This window comes from Nematostella vectensis, chromosome 10 (genome assembly GCF_932526225.1).
Source record: "Nematostella vectensis chromosome 10, jaNemVect1.1, whole genome shotgun sequence".
Classification (NCBI taxonomy): Eukaryota; Metazoa; Cnidaria; class Anthozoa; order Actiniaria; family Edwardsiidae; genus Nematostella; species Nematostella vectensis.
This window is the reverse complement of record NC_064043.1, coordinates 7,965,443-7,987,027: the sequence shown is the minus strand read 5'-3', so window position 1 is coordinate 7,987,027 and position 21,585 is coordinate 7,965,443. Positions and strand designations below refer to the sequence as shown.

The window sequence follows — 21,585 nt, the reverse complement described above, 5'->3', positions numbered from 1 at the left end:
CCGATAGATGCGCGCGCAACTAGGCCCAGGCCTTTTCGGTATTTTCCCGCCAAAACATTCGAAGTGGAGTTGTGTTGTTGAGGGCATTATAGCTTGAATTAACAGCTTGTTTTTGCTCTAATATCTCCTTCAAAGTAGGGCTAAAGGTACGTAAAACTTCTCAAAATAACGTAAGGCTCTTCTAATATTAAAACAAAGGGGATAAAGCGACGTAGTCCTGGGGTTAACTTTCAACTGCATGTCAGAAGTCGCATGATTATTCTCATATCTGAGTTTGAGAACTTATGAAAAGAAGTTCACCATTTCTGCCTGCTGAGAAAAAAAGCTTTTTATTAACGTTTTGAAAGTCAAGCTGTAAACATTCTTTGTTAATTAGAAAGTATTGTCATAGCTATCAACCTCGCTTCAGGAAAAATCTTGAGAAAATACAGTGAATGTATCAGAAGTACTAAGATAGCTAATGCGGGAGAATACAGTAAATGTATGGATATTTTCAAGAAAAATAGGCTTGAGAAAAGGTTAAAAATCTTGAGACTCCCACCTAATGCGGGAGAGTTGACAGCTATGTATTTTCTAGAGAATGCTATATTTGACTTCAGTAGAAACAAATGACATTCCTTGAAATGAAATGTGGGTTTCGCTTTAGTGCTTGTAGAATCTATGGCGCTGCCGATATAACGCTTATTTCTGTGTATTTTAACCGTTTTAGCCGTAGATATGGGATTTCTTGAGCGTCTGGAGCTTGAAAACTTCAAGTCATACAAAGGCAATCACACCATTGGACCATTTTACCGGTTTACAGCTATCATTGGACCAAATGGCTGTGGTAGGTGCCATGCAGTAATATGTTGTGCTATACATACAGGCCCGTAGCCATGGGGGGGTTTCAAAGAACCAACTCACTCGACTAGAAGGTATGCTCTGATGAAGGAAAATTGAGTACTACTGTGAGCTTGGACAAGCTTAATGGTCCGCTAAATGGGTAAACGAACCCCCCACTCATAATACTGGCTACAGGCCTGATACAGTAGTGCTATAGTAGTGCCATTTTGATCACTGCACCATGTCAAAGCTAATAGAGGAGAAAGGTTGCAACAAGAGGTTTCATGCTAGCAAGCTATTAATATTAAGAAATCAAATTTAAGGGTCTTAGAAAGGGCACATGAAAGAAAGTACTGCCCTGGTAATTACAAGGATGACTTGGGGTTCACCCTCCCCTTCCCTCCACCCATTTACAACTCAAAAGATAGTCGTTGGTACTTTTGTTTTGTTCAACAACACCATGTACTGAACGTTCATGTTTCAGGTAAATCAAACCTTATGGATGCCATTAGTTTTGTATTTGGTGAGAGAACTTCAAGTCTCAGAGTCAAGACTGTAAAAGTGAGTTTTATGCATCCTACCCCTTGCATGCGGTACCCTTCAGAAGCATATACAGCATGATGCACATAAATCATGATGCTTTTTTCAAACTCTAATTTTAGGGCCTCTGTTAGACTATTTGAAAATGAAAAAAATGTAAATAATGTACTTCGATAGTATCTCTTAGATTGCCTAGAATATTTCTCACGTTTGTTGCTGTACTCAGAGCTATTCTTGTGTTCCTATTTAAAGGATCTCATTCATGGTGCACCTGTTGGGAAGCCTGTGGCGAGCAGTGCCAAAGTCACAGCTGTATATGCAGAAGAGGATGGCACTGAGATTAGATTTACTCGCAAGTAAGACAGCCTGCTAAGCAAAGCAATGGGTGTACTTACACTGTATATGCATATGCATCCATATGATATATCTTTCTTTGTGCAGAATTGTTGGAAATTGTAAAAAATATCATATTAATAACAAAGTAGTTACTCCTGCTCAGTATACTTTCATTACAGTACAGACTGAAAGTAATTTAACATTTTCCAGCGTGGATTTGGCGTGGATTTTGAGTGGGTTCTGAGTGTGATCCAAACACTTTTACTGCGTGAAAAACCAGTAACACTGTGAGTGGAGTCCACTCACTGCATGAAATTCAGTAACAACAAGTAACATGCTCCGGCAAACAATGCGGCGCTTCGTTGAGAGTTTGAATCGGTTCGAAGGTCTCATACAATAACATTGAGCCTTTCATCTATAATGTACTCTCAAGACATAGGTACTTTAGGCATAGGTACAGTGACAGTGTAATTTTTAAGTTTGAGCACCGCCACCAAAAATCATGTACTTAGATAATTTCCATGATTTAACATAGTTTTAGGGTATAGCTTTGTTTGACATATGTAAAAGTATTGATACTTTTTGCACCACAGTAATAAACATTTTTCAAAGTTATACAGGAATGCCTGTAGAGTTGAGTATGACATGAGAAGTGACTCAGGAAAAATGCCTTTTGGAGAATTCAAGACAATTTTAACAGCCTTCCAATTAAAATATTTAATGGAAGCACCACACATGATCACTGGCATGTTTACATTTCTAAAGACACCAAAACTATTGCTGCAGACTTTAAAATTTCCTGGTCAGGGCTTCTGGAATTCCGAGGGAAAAAACTCCAAATTACGCGGGATTCTTTGCTAAATTACGCGGAAAATCAATCATTACGCGCTAAATTACACGGGATTTTGCAATACATTTTTCTTAAAAAATCAAAATTTTATGGGATTTTTTTACTGAATTATGCGCTATATTACACGGAATATCAACTGTTACGCCCAAAATACATTTTGTACCGAAGGAAAGCACTAAATAACTTGAAACGGTTATTTTTTTTGCGTGAAAATATCTTAGGCAAGTTTTCATTGGCTCCTAGCCACCAGCCAATTAAAAAATGTATTTTATTATTAGTCCTAGGCCTTCGCGGTTTAGCAAAGAACGCCTAGTCATTTTATTTGCTTTCTAAATTTAGTTCAAAATATGGCACTCTTACGAAGAATATCTCTCTTTTTTTACAAGAGATAGAGGTAAGAACCCTAAAAGAACACATCAGCTGTGAAATTAAATGTTTTGTCTTTCAAAATTTAGACAAATTACGCGGGATTACACGGAAATTTGTGGATTACGCGGAAAAAGCCAAATCACGCACTTCCGCACAAGCGCGTAATTCCAGAAGCCCTGCCTGGTACAGGATGTTTGAATTGCTTGATATGCTTTTACTGTTGGAATTTATCTACAGTAGTTAATACTGTATTTCATACAATGCATGTTTCTCTGTGAGGGATTGTTGGAAGTGGTACAGAATCTCGTATTGACAAAAAGGTTTTTACTTTATGCCTGCTCCTCATATAACACATGTTTCTTTGTGCAGGATTGTTGGAAGTGGTACAGAATCTCGTATTGACAAAAAGGTTTTTACTATATGCCTGCTTGTCATATAACACATGTTTCTTTGTGCAGGATTGTTGGAAGTGGTACAGAATCTCGTATTGACAACAAGGTTTTTACTATATGCCTGCTTGTCATATAACACATGTTTCTTTGTGCAGGATTGTTGGAAGTGGTACAGAATATCGTATTGATAACAAGGTTGTTACGCCTGCTCAGTATAACTCAAGATTGGAGAGCCTTGGCATACTTATCAAGGCTAAGAACTTCTTGGTTTTTCAGGTGGGTTTTTAGTCCAGTGAGCCCTGGCGCCCGTTTCTCGAAACACCTGAGAATTCTCGGGCCTGAAAACTTTATTTTGTATTTTTGCCCAAAATTTCGTATGTTTTCCTTTTTGAGAACTGCTTTTATGATATAGAACAGTTCGAATTTCTTCTTGGTTCATATTCTAAATGATTACGCTCAAAAGGGCTATTTTCGAAGTTTTGCTGAAGCCAGAAAGGTACCCAAAAAGTCTCGGGTGACTGTGAGGTCCCGAAAACTTCCTTAATATTTAAGACATGGATTTTTCGGGCCAAAGAAGTTCGGGCAAGATCAAAATCTATAAATAGAATCATTCTTTACATGAATCTTTGTGGTAAAATACAATGTTTGACAATATTTCAACACTTTTAAATACCATAAATTTTATAGGAATTAGCAACTGTAGCAAGCTTTTCAAATTTAAGGAAAAAATCGTTTTCGGGCCCGAGAATTCTCCGGTGTTTCGAGAAACGGGCGCCTGTTTTAACTAGGGCACCAACATTTTATCTCTGTTTATCTGATATTGAACCAGAGTATATTTTTATATTCATCCCCAACTGAAATTGCACCCTCATTTTTCTCAGGGAACTGTTGAATCCATTGCTATGAAGACACCTAAAGAGAGGACAGCCATGTTTGAAAAAATTAGCAGGTATGTGAGAAATGTTTTCTAATGCAATATGATTTAACTATTGGTGACTGATGTGTATGATTATGGGATTAGGTCTGGTGAACTTGCTGATTCTTATGAAAAGAAGAAAGCGGAAATGCAGAAAGCTGAGGAGGAAACCAGCTTTAATTATCACAAGAAGAAGGTATTTAGATATATAATCCACTCAGCACTTTGTTTTTTTTCCAACACATTTCCTAAGTGAGATTCACTGTTTGCTCAAGAGTCTGCAGAAATGGCACAGATGTCCTCTAATGAGTTTTTTGAGATGCAGGGAAAATTCCCCACTGACTTAAAATTTTAAGTGCAGCCCTATTTGCATTATTGACAAGTTATAAGACTACAAGATATAAACTCTCCAAGACACAGATACAACAGTTGCACTGCTACATTCTGTTTGTGAATACATTTAAGAAAAAAGAGCTAAGATAGGGACTCTTTATATTTTAAGGGCATTGCTGCTGAGAGGCGAGAGGCAAAGCAAGAAAAAGAAGAAGCTGATAAATACAACAAATGGAACCAAGATCTGGTAATGTACTTTATTTAAATACTACATAAATAAAAGTTTATTGATAACATCATTCAAATCATTCATATAACGTTTTGCTGAAATTCAGGAATTGTAGATACATTAAACAGTGACAATGTTCAAACCATTAAAAATATCTATAATTCCTTAGGTTGACAGCTTACAAGAGCTGCAGTTGTTTAAACTGTACCACAATGAGCAAGATATAAGTCACATGACATCCGAGATGAAGACAAAGAGCAGAGAGACTGAGAAACTTGATTCAAAGAAGCAGGCGGTAGAAAAACAACTCAAAGGCAAGAAGCAGGAAAATGCCAAGTTGACCAGAGAGATGGGCATCATTGAAAAGACAATAAGAGAAAAGGTTTGATGCATTACTGTTTTGATTTATGTACAGTGCAACCCCTATAATCTCAATATTACAAATTTTTCTGTTCTTCCACATAATGAAAATCAGCCTTCCAGACCTCCTTCAATCTATTATTATTATTATTATATGGTCACTTTCGAAAAACACTGTATTATGATAATTTATAAAAAGAACAATATCAATAAGATAATGACAAAGGCATATTACAAAATTAAACTTCAGAAGGGAGGATCTAAGACAGGGTGGAGCTGAGAAAGCAGATGCGTCCATATAGTAGGAGCAAGAACAGCAGTTTATAACTCTGTGAGAAATCCTGATCATAGAAGTTGCTATGACAACGGGGACTGCTCGTCTCTGTCCAATCATTATAAAAACACTTTTTCCAGGCAAAAATTTTTCTTATTATACAGTGTTTTGAGAGTTGTAAGATGGTGTTGTTGCTGAGCTGGCCAAGCAGGGCTGTACGGGTCAATCACTGTCAATCAATGAAGCTGAATAATAACATCAATTATACATTGAATAATATATAAATGAAATATTTATCTTGATTGTGATCAGGAGGATGAGCTTAACAAAAAGAGACCTGCATTCATCAAAGCCAAAGAGAAGACCTCCCATGTGATGAAGCGCCATGAAACTTCCAAGTATGTCCCTCTTCAAACTACTTCATGCAGGGTTTGATTATCAAGTAACCTCAAATGCTTTTTGGTAAACTAGAAATTTGGGAAAACACCCCTAAAAAGGCTTTTATGTCTCTCCTTAACATGTCATTTCCATTTAAACTCTGGGAAGTTAGAAAAAAAATGTTAAGATAGAGCCCTGGAATAGAACCCTAGTGAGATCATAAATCTAGTTGAGGTTATATTGTTCATTTTTAGGAAAGCATTGGAGAAAGCTAAAGCTGCTCGAAAGAGACATCAAGCAGAGGTAAATGATAGTTTTGTTTTTATAGAGTTTGCATCAGAATGTGCTCCAGTGCAACTCAAGACACAGTATGCCTATGTTGAGAATTTCAAAATTGTTTGTATCTCTGCAAAGCTTCAATGAAAATTAAACATCTAGGGACTTGGGATTTAAATATTATATTGTTTTTATCCAGCAGAAAAAAAAAAGAGGTTTTTGGTGAACTTATCTCTAACCTTCACCTACACTTTTTTACCTTCACTTCTCAAACACTAGCTGAAAAGTTGGCAACATTGAATAACACAATCAATTTATTAATTTTGTTGAAATGTAGAATAATTTTTTTTTAGTTCTACAGTAAATGTTTTTCTTGTAGATTGAAGAGCTAAAGAATTCTCTTGAAGAAGTAAAACAACTTGCTGCACAGTATGAACAAGAAGTAGCCGCCGAAAGCCAGGGAGAGGACCTAGAGCTGATGGACTCACAGGTTTACCATGAAATAACTAATAAATGCAATAAAGACTTGGAGTCCAATGGCACTACAATATTACAAAAGTGCAAAAATATAGCACAAGTTTGTTTTGTTATCAAAGAAGTTCTAATGACTTCAATCATGGAAGTAACTTACTTAAATTAGCCAATAGAAATGGATTCTTCTTATTGCTTGATAATATGTGTGAGCTTTTAGTGGTGCTTTGACTGATTTGTTTTAAAATTTACATAATAAAATGAACAAAATAAAGTTAAGTCTAAGTAAAAGAATAAATTTCTAATGTGTTTATCAGAGTAATAGTAATGTGATGATTAAAAAAGGAATGGCCATAACTTGCACCACTCTTCTATGGTATATTAGAGTGTAAGCTTTGAATATGCATTTGTTTTGTAGCTTGAGGAATACAACAGACTGAAGGAAGAAGCAAGGAGAGAGACAGCAGCTGTGAGACAGCAACTTGATCGGGTGTGTTACACAAAGAAGCATTAGTTTATTTTTATTGTGATGGGTTTTCCTGGTAGTCATGGTCTAGATTGTAACGTGTCTTGTTCCACAGATTAACAGGGAGCAACAGAGTGACCAGGAATTATTGGATGGTGTTAAACAGACCAAGACTGACCTGAAGACCAGGCAAAAACAACTACAGGAGCAAAGGTAAAAAAAAAGATAAAAATGTTTATTGCCTTCTAACAAACTTTTTCTATTACTATTTTGGGCTGTAAATATGTCAACCTTAATTCTAACGTGCTATACAAAGCAAAATGTGAATAAATTATTGTTATTTTGTTATTGTGTGTGCAATGTATTTTGTTGAATCACCTGAGAATTTAGACATAAAGATTTGACAAAACATGTTCATGTTTCTATTTGGTGCAATTAGCAAAATAAGCATGCTATTAATATTTGTGCTGTTCAAGCTTCTACTGGTTGTACGTACTGTAATGTATAGATTGAAATTGTAATGTCAAGTTTTTTTACAGAATTCACCTGCTTCTGTTTTAAGTATGCCTATTATTTACTTATGTCGATGATGCATTTGATCTGAACCATGCCCAATTCAATCCACCAAATAAATGCCACCATTTTATGGTAATCACCTAGCTTGACCTCTGTCCACTTGCTTTTTGCAGTGTTCAGTTGAGGGAGAGAATTGACAAGCTGGAGGAGTATTTAACGTAAGTTAAGTAAACAGTTTGACTGTAGTCTATATATACTGTATCTTGAAAATACTGTAAGGTCATCTAAAATGGAACAATGTGTGAAACTTATACTGGCATGATTTTTTAATTAGTTAATGCATCTTCCTTTTTGACAATTAAGTGAATACAATCATAATGTAAGAGCAGTTGATGTAAATTGACATGTATGTTTTTGTCCAGCTCCCATTAGCTTGAGCAATCTAAACAGTACCTCCCTTCTTCCACAGCACCAATGTGGAACATGTGGAAAAGCTTAAAGCTGAGAGCGAGAGTCTGTCCAGTGAAGTTAGTGATGCTAACACCCGCCACCATGATATTTCTGGCAAGCTGGAAAGTGTTCAGCTAGAACTAAACGAGGCCAAGTCCAACAAGCACGAGAGCGCCAGACACCAGAAGAAGAAGGAAGTCCTGGACAGCATGAAAAGGCTGTTTCCTGGAGTCCATGGGAGACTCATAGAGCTGTGTGAACCAACTCACAAGAAGTACGTTTGTCTGTACAAATGGTTTCCCTTCTATAAGCAATAATTGCCTGTAATTTCTTAAGGAAAAGAACCCATTGTTTTTCTCAGTTAAAAAGTCAATGGAAGGTCTTTTAATAAGATACTTGCAATCTACAATCTACAGCTAAATGTGTAAATTAATTGCAAGATTAATTTCTTGAGTTACTATTATTATGTTTATGATAAGTAAAAGCTGGAGTTCATGATTTTTTTTTCATAAAGTGTAATTAGTAGTTGTGGATTCGCAATGATGATATTGATGGGGGTGCAATTATGGACGATGTTAAAGTCTTAGCAGTTATGTCTTTTTTGTCTAGGTATAATTTGGCAGTAACCAAAGTTCTTGGCATGAACATGGATGCAGTGATTGTTGATAGTGAGAAGACAGCAAAAGACTGCATCCAGTACCTCAAAGAGCAGGCAAGGAATCTTCCCTTTAATTTGCCTTGCTTCATAACCTCCTCAGACATCAAGAACAAGGCCAAAAATTCAGTGGTTTCTTTAAAAAAAAAAACACACATTTAAACATCTGTCTATATTTCTGCTGCAAACCAACTAACCTGCCATCTGTCTACTTTAGTGTCTTTCGTTATATATTCATTGGAGTCAGTTAACACAACCGCACGCTTTGGTTTGCGAATATAGACTGATCTTTAATCACAGTATTTACAACTTATGGCATCACCATGACCTTATATAGTATTACAAATAATCATCAATAACGTCATCTCTGTTATATGATACTTAAGTAAAGTGTGCTAATACACTACATCTACCCGTTTCAATAGATTACATTTAACTTACCAAAATCATGATGCCACACCTTGGGGTTCTATAGAGGTCAAATCGAAATTCTTTTTTTGCCTTCTGTTTGTTTAGAGAGCAGATCGTGAGACATTCCTTCCTTTGGACGCCATCAAAGTCAAGCCAGTGAATGAGCAGTTGCGCCAAATTGGAGGCAACACCAAGTTGCTAATAGATGTGATCCGGTACAGCCCTGCTGTTGTTAAGGTGAGTAAAATGCTAAACATAGTTGCTGATACTGTAGAAACTGCAGAAAAACACAAAATGTAAAATTCATTTCAGCATAAAAAATTAAAAGCAAGTTATCGAGAAATGATCACTTGCAGAGCTGGGCAAGAATCATGGCAATTGATGAACAAATTAAATTTTAAAAATAAAAACACTTAAATTATTGGCCTTCTCATTCAGAAAGCGCTGCAGTATGCTTGTGGTAATGCACTGGTCTGTGACACCATGGAGGAGGCCAGGAAGATTGCGTTTGGTGGCTCAGAGAGGAAGAAGACAGTATCCCTGGATGGTACCCTTTTCCAGAAATCTGGTGTCATCTCAGGAGGTGTAAGGTAAAATGTCACACCTGTTGTGCCGTAAATGTAAAATCCAATTGTATTATTTCTCTTTACCCATTGTCTTTATAATTATTTAATGTATCTTCAGCTTTTTCATCTCCTTATCTATTTATGGTTACCATCAGTTCAATTATTTTCAATTTACTTCTCTCTTATTTTTTCATCAAATTATTATCTTCATCATGATTGTGATTATTTTTATTTTTATTCATTTTTCACCATAATTGTCATTGTCATCAATTTCATCTTTAAACAAGGACCCTCACTATAAAAGGGCCTGGACCAGGTCCACGAAAGGCTCAGTTGTCAGTAAACTGCTACGCGGTGCGGAGCTCTGGAGTTCAGTCAAGCGTGTCTCAAATTTTGAAGTGCTTTTCTTTTTGTTTGCTCGTTTTTTTTTCTCTTGGCTACTAACAATGAATAACCCACCAAATGAGCAGGAATGTGCATACAAATTAGTTCAAGTTATTAACTATAACAGAAATAAAAAGTGATACTACCGACGCAATGTTATGGTATGTTGTCATCTTGAAGTTTGAATTTATTCGGCCGAAACGAGGCGGAGCTAAGTCCTTTTATGGTGCGGGTCCTTGTTTAGCATCATAATAACCTTTGTCATCATTATTAACATCATCGTTATCATCTTCTCCTTCATCACCAACTCTATCGTCTTCATCATTTATCATCTCTATCATTTACTTTATAATTGTCTTCATCTTCTTTATCATCTTCCCCTTTACTGATTTACTTGAAGTGATCTCAAGACCAAGGCCCTTCGCTGGGATGAGAAGCAGGTCGATGGGCTGAAGAGAAAGAGAGACAAGTACCTGACTGAGTTAAAGGAGCTTGCTGCTCACAGAAGAAAAGAGCCTGAACTACAAAACCTGCAGTCCCAAATTGATGGCCTAGAGACTCGCCTTAGATATTGCCGCAAGGATAGAGATGCTATTGTAAGCACCTTTTATCAATTACCAGTTTTTGACTCATTTGAATATAAGCTCACAATACTTCTTATTCGTTCAGATCACCTTAAGCAATCTTATATTACATAATAAATACTTTTCTGTATAACCACAACTAAGCTCTTGCTAGCTATTGTAAAATTTGAGATCTTGATTCTGATGAATAAAGTCAAATTGAGTAAATTGATACAATGTGAGCCTTCCCAACAGGAGGCATTATGTGACCTCCGACTCAAAGGGAAAGAATAAATTATGCTTTGGTGATGTTTGCATAAAGCTATTTTAGTTATCAATGTTTATCTAAAAACTTCCTTCCTAAGCAAAGTTGTTATATCTCTACAGGAGAACCAAACACTGGCAGAGATTTCGCGTGAGTTGAAGATTATTGATGGGAAGCTGAAAGGACTGGAGGTGATAATTTTTGACATGAAAAGTACATAGGCCTTCACTCATTTACATCACAATGTTGAGACAATGATGTTTCCTCACATTTGCTTGTTTATGCTTTTCTAGTTCGGAAATGTTTGTGTGTCCTCAACATTGTTTACTATGCTAACAGAAAAGCATCTTTCACTGGCACAATTCCATACAAAAGTAGCAGCTGGAAACTATTTAAGCTTGTCTGTGTTAGTGAATTGACTCTATGCTTGTCTATAGATTCTTTGTTCTGACTCTTTCCTTGCAACTTGTCTATGTTAGTATACTAACCCTATGCTTTCCCAATAGCCTGACAGAGCGCGCATTCTAGCGTCAATGGGAGAGAGAGAACAGATCATCAAGAAAACAGAGGCCGAAATGAACCAGGTGGAGGACAAGGTTCGTACTGTACCCTTTCTTTAAATCACTGCTACGATAGTGTACTTATAAGCTTGGGTTTCTCTAGGTGTTCCAAGAATTCTGTCAGACAATTGGTGTGGACACGATAAGGTAAGCTAAAGACATCCGATTCTTTTGTTTACACATTTTTTGAAAAAAAAAATGTGTAACAAAAATATTACTGTCTTTAAAGTATCTATACTGTTGTGTTTATGTACCTGTGGTGTTGGAGAGTTGTTGATTGTGAGTATGGTCAGTATTGATGTGAGAAAATTGTCAATCTGAATATTTATATATGCTGTTTATGAATGATTAAAAGAATTAATCAAACTTTATTATTGTGCATGAGCAAGTACAAAGAAAGCACAATGTGAAAAATAAGTATTAAACCCTCTGTGCACAATGTAAAAAAAAAATCAATATTAAATTTTCTGTGCAGGCAATATGAGGAGAAGCAGCTAAAGGCCCAGCAGGAGCGCTCTAAGAAACGCCTGGAGTTCACCAAACAGGAATCTCGCCTGCAGAACCAGCTTGACTACGAGCGAAGCCGAGACACAAAGTGTAATATTACATGACCCATATAGCTCCCTTTATGATATCAATAGCCCAGGTTTAATATGTCACATGAGGCGAGCCCTAGAAGGCAAGGAGGCCTAGGGTACTCTTGGGTTAAAGGAGGAGCATCATGCTTCCCTAGCCTTTTGAATCGGATAGCCGGGGTCGATCTCTGAGAAGGGGAAAAGTGCCGTTGATAAATCTTTAAAATTCTCTCTATTTTACTTTTGAGTTTCTGTTACGAACTATGTTTTTTCGTATTAGCTAGCATTTTATTTTCAACGATAATCGTTTTCGGATTAAAACATCAGTGAGATGAAATCTGGAGTAGTTCGTGAGGTTTACCAAGCGAGTGGAGGTCCAGTGATCACTATTGGAAGTCAAATCAGGCAGGAATTTGGATGGAATGGCTGTCTCTGATTGGCTGTTTTGATAAAAAAAGTACACAGGTTTCCTGTCTTGCAAGTAACCGTGACCCTCCTCTTTAACAATCTGGTGTTTTCAAAAAGGCTCAAAATTTTATTATTATTTGGAGTTGAACGCTTCTGCAAAAAGGCTCAAAATTTTATTATTATTTGGAGTTGAACGCTTCTGCAGCTGTGTTAATTTTTTGGTTACCGTAAATGATCTAATAAACAACCCCCATCTAAAGAATGCCACCTATCTAATAAACATACATAATAAAGTAATTTGTTATCTTTACATTTCACATCATATAGTACATCTTCATCCTTTGTAGATGGAATAAAGGATGATAAATAATGCACAGGCCCAAAATACGAAAAACAGTAATAAAGTTGACTTGTAAATTCTTGCTAGATTATATTGATTTTAGTGAGGAAGGAGGAAAGAAACCTCCCTGTTTTATTATTCTTTTTCCTATTGGATCTCTTTCTGTTCTCAACTTTGTCTAAATAAGTAAATGTTAAATTAATGAATTAACTATATATTTAGGATTCTAAGCCATATTATCCCCTTCTCTTTTGAATTACTTTCTCTTTTCTGTTTAGCTCAAGTTAAAAAACTTGAGACAAGTATCAAGAATGATGAAGAGGAGATAAAGAAATTGAAAGCAGAAGAGAAAGAACATCTCAAGGTATACTATTGATTGTTTCCATTGCAGTCAACACTTTGCAGTCAAGCTAATATTCATAGAAACTCAATGACTGGTCAAGTCTACCACTCTGTACAATCATAATTAGTTAATATAGGTAAAAATATAAATACAAACAATTAGATAATAGAGGTACAAATAAAATTTCAATAGACAGAAAATCACAATTTTTTATCATTCTTAATCCTGACCTGTCTTACATGCTATTCATTTTCATTCAAATTCACATGATTCACAAGTCTTGCCTTCTGAGAGGTGTTTACTAAGCAATGCGACCAAGAACTGTGAACAGGTTCCTCTGTGATAAGACTAGACAAGATGGTTTCATCCTCTACAAAATAGGATACCTAGATTGTATTTCTACAGAGCTCTTTCATCTTCACAGGTGATTGATACTGAGACGAGTGAGTTAGAAAAGCTCAGGCTTGAAAGAAGTGCCAAGAAGTCAGAGTTGGAAGAAAAGGTATGCGAATATCATTACCATCATCTTATTGTCTCAAGCCCTTTAGAAAATGTCAAACCACACCACCATTTTAGACTTTCACACAAAGCATTGATTTCCATCAAATCTACTCGGTTTTCAATAAGTTTCAAAACATGCCATTATTCAACCATATGTTGATTTACTATTATTCGGATGTAAAAATGTAAAAATGCGCTTGTATTTTCAAATGTAAGTAACACCTGACAGTTGCTAATAGAAATTCTTTGAACATCTGCAGGAGGTAATGTTATGCATTTAGGTGTTGTGTAGGAAATGAAAATAAAGGGGATGAATGGGGAAGGTAATGTTATGTGTTTACGTGTGGTGTAGGAGCTGGAAATGAAGGAGATCAGAAAAGCTTTGAATGCTCACCTGAAGGATGTGTCAGCGCTACAGAAGCAGATGACGTCGCTGGTAAGTGACACTTTAGTGACAAAAGTGCTGCACAATGGCAAAGAAATCTGCCATGCCATGTGTCATTTCTTTAGTGTAAGTTAAAAGGGGTATTTGTGCCCTGTGTGTGTGTGTGTGTATGTGACGGGAAGGGTTGGGGGGTGTTAGTAGGGAGAATGTGTAAAGTGGAGAAAAAGGTGGAACATACATAATGGTATAGAACGACAAGAATAAGGATGGCAAAAACAGTAAGATAGAACAAAAAGGGTGGGATATTTCATAGAGCAATTTGAAATGTAAAGCAACCTTGCATATGTTCTAGTAAAGGGTTTACCATCAGGAGGTAAGACCAGATACTAGTCAAATGCTAAAGGGAGAAATAAAACTGGGAGCCAAGGGATGCAAAGGGGGAGGGGGAGGAAGATGGAGTTGCCAAGTAGGGAGAGGGTTAGAATTTGAGACGTGTTTGAAAGTGAATGAGTGGCTAGCCAATTCACCTTACCCCAAGCATTGTTGACATGAAAAAGGTGAGAAAATATCAAAGTTGGTGAAATAAAGCAAACTCTCCAAATAACAAAAACTTTATAATGTCCCAGGTTGTGACCGAGGGTTTCTCTTTACCTTAGTTTTGCTCTTCTTGGCTAGTACTCCAAAAGCTTCTAAATAACAAAAACTTTTTAAAGTCCTGGGTGAGCATTATATGAAGGTTAGGTTTATGACGTTACTCCCCTTATCCAAGAAGCATCTACAAGTGGAGAGTTGAGGCACACCATACTGTTCGATTTGTTTCTGATAATTCTTTGGTCATCTCAGGAAACTCAGCTCGAACAGAAGAAGGCAGACCGACACAGCTTGCTGAAATCTTGCAAGGTAAAATTAACTTTTTCCTTTATCGACCCATTGATGAAAATGTACAGGTGGTAATCATCTGCTGTGGAAGTCGAACTAAAAGAGCAATATACAACAGTACTAGTAAAACGCATCTGTCTCCTGCCGTAGGTTACTGCGAATAACACACTGTGACTTTAATATTCACAAATTTTCCTACATTCGGGATAGTCTCCCCACCCACCCCCACCTCTCGAGAAATCCTGGATCTGCTGCTGCCTGATTTTCCATGGGACTGACATTTTTATTTGGCCAGATGGAGGACATTGAGCTGCCATTCAAGCGTGGCACTGTTGACGATATTGAGCTGGGTGAACCGACCTCAAGCCATGTGGAGAGCGAGTCCTCGTCTGCTATGGAAATCGACAGTATGAGCAGTCAGGTTAGGCACTCATGACACATGCACCTTAAGCAAATGCACCTAAAGATGCAGCGGAGATATACAGACGAACTCTAAGGCGACTCTTCGTGTGCTATGGAAATCAATGTTTGTAAAAATAAAGGCAACTCATTCATGCATGTGCATGTATAGATGTAGAACGCGTGTAGACACATACTCAAGCTACTCTTGTCTGCTTTGGAAATCGACTGTTTTAGCATTCAGGCTGTTGTAAATATAAACACAGCTCTACTTTATGTGCATGTACAGTATCTATAGATGCAGCTCACATGTACACATACTCGGGCATGTCCTTGTCTCGCTTGTAAATCAACTAGCCGTTGAACAAAAATGGACAATTTACGAAAAAATGGAGAATTGGAAAATTGGCGGCAACTCACTTGCACCCTTAGATGCAACATGCATGCAAACATACTCTCTCACACATATTCTTCTATATCTTCTATATAAGATATAGACAAGGACAATCTCAATTAATGTTTTACCAAGGGACTGACAAAAACGTTTTTCTTGTTGTTTACAGGGAGCCAAAATAACGTATGAGCGAGAGGCTAACATCATCATCGACTACTCTTCTCTCAGTCGACGTCTCAAGGAGGTACAGGATGTACAGTACTGTACATACGTTTATATCTGTCTCAGCACATAACAGACTATTTGCACAGTTTTTATTGCCGCATAACACCGTAGCGTGATGTATATCAATTCATAATACATTCATCACATGAAGTATATCGAAACAGGAAAACACGGTGTGGTGAATAAAGCCAGAAGGGCGTGTATCGCCGTATCACACACTGTTGTAGTGCAAAATACCACTGCTTGGTGGTGTTTTACCGCATAACACACTGTTTTAGTGCAAAATACTACCCCTTGGTGGTGTATATCACCGCATAACACACTGTTTTAGTGCAAAATACTACTACCTGGTGGAATATATCACCGCTTAACACACTGTTTTAGTGCAAAATACTACTGCTTGGTGGTGTATATCACCGCATAACACACTGTTTTAGTGCAAAATACTACTGGCTGGTGGGGTATATCACCTGACAACACACTGTTTTAGTGCAAAATACTACTGCTTGGTGGTGTATATCACCGCATAACACACTGTTTTAGTGCAAAATACTACTGCTTGGTGGTGTATATCACCGCATAACACACTGTTTTAGTGCAGTGTTACTACTGCTTGGTATAACACTCTGTTTTCCTGGTGTGTATCAGCACGATGACCCGGAAGAGGTACGAAACATGGCTAACGAGCTGTCCAACAAGGTCTCCAAGCTGCAGTCAACCCTACAAAGAATCCAGGCTCCGAACATGAAGGCCCTTGAAAAGTGAGAGTTTACATAACGAAGCCTGCTAGCTACAGTAATGGATGTTCGTGTGAGGGGTATGGTAGGAATTGGGGCTTGTTGATGAGGAAAAACAAACGGGCAGATTTATGTGCTTCATATCTATGGTGCAGACCAATGAACAGATTGACACCTGGGGCTCGTTTCTCAAAACACCCGAGAATTCTCGGGCCCGAAACAATTTATTCCTTAAATTTGAAAAGCTGTCTAATTTCTATAAAATTTATGGTATCTAAATGTGTTGAAATATCTTCAAACATCGTATTTTACCACAAAGATTCAGGTGAAGGATGATTCTCTTTATAGATTTTTAGATTTTGATCTTTCCCGAACTTCTCGGGCCCGAAATTCACATTAAATATTAAGAAAGTTCTCGGGACCTCGCAGTCACCCGAGAGTTTTCGGGTATTTTTCTGGCTTCAGCAAAACTTCGAAAATAGCCCTATTGAGCTTAATCATTTGGAATATGAACCAAGAGGAAGTTCAAACTGTTCTAAACATGAAAGCGGTTCTCAAAAAAGGAAAACATGCGAAATCTTGGACAAAAATGCAAAATAAAGTTTTCGAGCCCGAGAATTCTCAGGTGTTTCGAGAAACGGGCGCCTGGCCAGAGAAAAGGCAGAAATATGCACGGTATATACAATCAACAACAAGCCAAGAGTCGTCTTGCCTTTTGAGGTGTATTTATGTTTGAATTCCACCAGGCTGGAGGGCGCTAGTAGCCGTTTCCAGGAGACAAACAACGAGTTCGAGCAAGCAAGGTCACGCGCACGGAAGGCTAAGATCGAGTTTGAAACTGTCAAGAAGGAAAGGTATACTGTTACTTTACTCAATATGTGTGGTTTGTTTGAGTAATGGCCAGTGAAAGGAAGTTTTACTGATTTCTTTAACTTCGATGTCATTTCCTGCAAGCACAAATGAAATATTTGTATAGATTCTTCCAGTGGGAAACCTTAAAGTTTAAACACTAATGCTGCAGTAGATATAGATGTATACTTTTTTGTAAAAAGAAATACTGCTTTTGGTGGTCTGTGGGCATAACCTTAGCTACATGCCAAAACACTTCCTGTAGCATCCGGTTGTTTGGATTACTCTATAGGTACGATCGCTTCATGAGTGCCTTTGAACATGTGTCGACCAAAATCGATGATATTTACAAGGTAGGAATAAATATTTACGTCAAATATCTTCCTATTCCTATTCCCACTTATTCTCCTGTGTCTTCCTCTTCGCTCTCCGCTTAGGTTTTTATGAAGTCGGCCGGTCTCTTGGCATTGTGTTTTGGTGCCCTAATCCCCTTCCTATCCCTCTCTGTCTTTTTGCTTTCCACTCAGGGTCTTATGAAGTCGGCAAGTCTCTCCCTCTTGAAGTTTTTGTTTGTTTCTCCCCTTCGCATTCCTTTTTGCCTCCCACCTCGCTTTCCGCTTAGTGTTTAATAAATTTGGCAAGTCTCTTGTATTTTTTTGGGGTCTACCTGCACTTCGCATTTCTCTCTGTATTCTACCCCCTCCACTCACGAAGTCGGCAAGTCTCTCCCTCCTCTCCTCCCTATAACTTTTTCCGCGTTTTGTCCAGGGTCTCATGAAATCGGCAAGTGTCCTCCCCCTCGTATTCCTTTCTGTCTTCTCCAAATTTTGTCTTGGTATCTCAATATCATAATTTCCTGTCCTCTTAGGAGCTGGCAAACAACCCTAGCGCCCAGGCCTTTCTGGGACCCGAGGATGCTGAGGTATGATAGGCATGGATACGTAGCTATAATCATGTGACTTTGGTGTATTACTTTTTTTAATCGCGTGTTATTTGGGTGGTGATCTCTAACCTAATGTTTCTTTACTCGCGTACCCCCATAAATCGGTAGTTACGCGAGCGCTAATATCTAACCCTAAAAGTCATGTGATTATTCACCTGATCGGCCGTTTATTGATGAGCTAACGGTCTTTTTTAGGAGCCTTATCTTGGAGGTATTAACTACAATTGTGTGGCGCCCGGCAAAAGGTTTGTATAATACATTTATTTATTACAGTTCACCAAAAAAATTACAATAGAAATGCGAGAATTTTACGACACAGATACTATTCAGTAGGGAATACGCTGTGTATAATACTTTTCTGACTGCCTTCGGACTTTCAAGTTGCTCTTCAATTAAAACAAACAGCAGTAAATGCTAACGTATCATATACATGTTTTAACTTTAAATATTACATTTAACAACTTAAAATATGTTTTAACTTTAAATTTACAATGTTTTAGATTTAATTTTTTTTAAATTATCCATGAAACTGGCAGCCCAACTTTGCCTAAGCGTTTAGAAATGTGATTTTTTCCACGAAATGGGTTATACACCTATTTCAATTAAGGTTGCACCCGCGATTCAATGTATCGTAACCCTGGTCTCTGAACGCCATGTGAACGTTTAGAGGTACATAAACAAGAATGCTATTGACGCTTATTTTATTATTTATTTGATACCCACGAAGCACTGCCTGTTATGACACAAAGATTATCAGAGTGCAACCTTTTTTGAAATAGGTGTATGTCACTATGAGCGTTTGAGTAGGTGTTGTTTGTCCCCATGTATAAGCGTTTAAATATGTGATGGTAGGTTCCGCCCCATGGACAACCTGTCTGGTGGTGAGAAGACAGTTGCGGCCTTGGCCTTGCTCTTCAGTATCCACAGGTACGTAGAGAGATATGAACTGGAATGTCTGGTATGTAGGGTGACAATTCTAGGAATAACTCGTATGTAGGGTGACAAGTCCAGGAATTACTGGCATGTAGGGTGACAAGTCCAGGAAATGCTGAAATGTAGGGTGACAAGTCCAGAAAATACTGACATGAAGGGTGACAAGTCTAGGAAATACTGGCATGTAGGGTGACAAGTCCAGGAAATACTAGCATGTAGGGTGACAAGTCCAGGAATGACTGGCATGTAGGGTGACAAGTCCAGGAAATACTGACATGTAGGGTGACAAGTCCAGGAATTACTGGCATGTAGGGTGACAAGTCCAGGAATTACTGGCATGAAGGGTGACAAGTCCAGGAATTACTGGCATGTAGGGTGACAAGTCCAGGAATTACTTACATGTAGGGTGAAAAGTCCAGGAATTACTGGCGTGAAGGGTGACAAGTCCAGGAATTACTGGCATGCAGGGTGACAAGTCCAGGAATTACTGGCGTGCAGGGTGACAAGTCCAGGAATTACTGGCATGTAGGGTAACAAGTCCAAGAATTACTGGCATGTAGAATGACAAGTCCAGGAATTACTGGCATGTAGGGTGACAAGACCAGGAATTACTGGCGTGTGCAGTGACAAATCAAGGAATTACTTGCATGAAGTGTGACAAATAACCGACATGAAGGGTGGCAATTCCAGGAATCACTTGAATCTAAGGTGAAAGGTCCAGGGCTTAGACATTCATCCATTCACCTGTCTGTTCATTTCTCCCAGTTACCAGCCAGCGCCTTTCTTTGTTCTTGATGAAATTGATGCTGCACTGGACAATACTAACATCAACAAGGTATTTTTATATTTAATGTTACCATGTTTTCCTCTTCCTTCCCATCCCTTGCCTCTCCCCCTTCGTCCCTCATTTCACCGCACTTCCCTATATTTCCTGTGCTCACTATGTTGCTGTCTTGTGCCCTAGGTCGCGCGCCACATCATTAACCAAACCAAGGAGTATTTCCAGTGTATCGTAATTTCCCTAAAAGAAGAGTTCTACACGAGGGCAGAAGCGCTCATTGGTATAACAGCTGAGGTAGGGAACGCAATCAACTAACTTACAGTTGAACCCCGCTGTACTGACACCCGCTAAGGGATCTTGTAAAATATATATATATATATATATATATATATATATATATATATATATATATATATATATATATATATATATATATATATATATATATAGATACAAAAAAAAACGAGAAAAATTTGGTGGGTGTGTTGGATAAGGGCCAACTCGGAAAAAAATGGAATAATTGTTAGCTCCCCATGAGATGTCAAATGTCATCAAGGAAAAGTTTCAGGTGTTTTGTGGCTGGATGTCTTGCGTGACTGCTTTGCGTGACGTGTCCGATTTGATTTCAGCCTGAGCACGAGTGTACTGTCAGCCAAGTCTTCACTCTTGACCTGACCAAGTTCGCCGAGTAGGCTCCGAGTACGTCCGAGGCAACCTCCGATTACACTCCGAGAAGTCTCAAACTACATCGTATTTTTTGTGCGTGTCCATGAAGTTGTTTGGTCTTTTTTCGCTGTATTTTAGCTGCGCATTCGCGGTGATTGGCTTGTATGAATAAAATGAGTTAAACTGTTTTGGCTCATCCAGTCCTATGTCTATGCATCTTCAAGCCCTCCTTACCCTCTTTTTATGTCGCATTTATGATATCGAAGAGCAACGCAACCCTGCCTAGTCCTTTTGTCATTGCTGCCATTATCTCGTTCAGTTAATTACAAGACAAAAAAATGTTGCAAACTACAACGTAGCACCTTCAGAAGCCCCGAGCAAACATCAGCATTGATGGCGCCGCTAATATCGTCATAGGAAAAGTTGTTTAAATGCTTTACAGCCTATACCAGCATGGTGGACAAATAGTGCAAGCATTTATGAATTATAATGTTTCCACGGGACTTGTGTACAAATAGCGCAGGCATTTATGAATTAGGATGTTTGCGTGGACTTGTGTACATATAGCGCAGGCATTTATGAATTAGGACCTGTTTGCACGTGTTTAGGTACCTATAGAGCAGACATTTATGAATTAGGATGTTTGCACGGGACTTGTGTACAAACAGCACCAGTAGTTTGCCAAGCAATGCAGGGACGGAGAAACGGGCGGATCCAAGAGCTCCAAAAAGGGGGCCGAATCAAGAGTTAACAGAAAGGGGGGACCGGATTTATTATTTTTCCGTGGGTTTCCTAAATATCGAAAAATAGGGGGCCGTGGCCCGTTCCATCTTGCCGATATTCAC

At 38.1% G+C, this 21,585-nt stretch overlaps 1 protein-coding gene across 1 annotated transcript; it reads left to right on the top strand.

Annotated features, from left to right (window-relative positions):
• Positions 1-26: 26 nt before the first annotated feature.
• LOC5521890 (structural maintenance of chromosomes protein 1A-like) lies at positions 27-20,927 on the top strand. The gene is made up of 39 exons (XM_032367269.2): positions 27-146; positions 710-826; positions 1,307-1,383; positions 1,615-1,718; positions 3,465-3,585; positions 4,191-4,258; positions 4,331-4,421; positions 4,728-4,805; positions 4,957-5,169; positions 5,734-5,819; positions 6,054-6,102; positions 6,455-6,565; positions 6,965-7,036; positions 7,128-7,225; positions 7,702-7,746; positions 7,998-8,252; positions 8,588-8,690; positions 9,150-9,281; positions 9,483-9,634; positions 10,395-10,590; positions 10,945-11,013; positions 11,329-11,418; positions 11,486-11,529; positions 11,858-11,979; positions 12,984-13,069; positions 13,473-13,550; positions 13,902-13,985; positions 14,778-14,834; positions 15,109-15,234; positions 15,776-15,850; positions 16,480-16,592; positions 17,315-17,422; positions 17,710-17,770; positions 18,286-18,339; positions 18,556-18,605; positions 19,213-19,287; positions 20,059-20,128; positions 20,258-20,368; positions 20,704-20,927. The coding sequence occupies exons 2-39, from the start codon at positions 718-720 to the stop codon at positions 20,764-20,766; spliced, it is 3,696 nt and encodes a 1,231-aa protein (XP_032223160.2). The 5' UTR covers positions 27-146; positions 710-717; the 3' UTR covers positions 20,767-20,927.
• Positions 20,928-21,585: the final 658 nt, after the last annotated feature.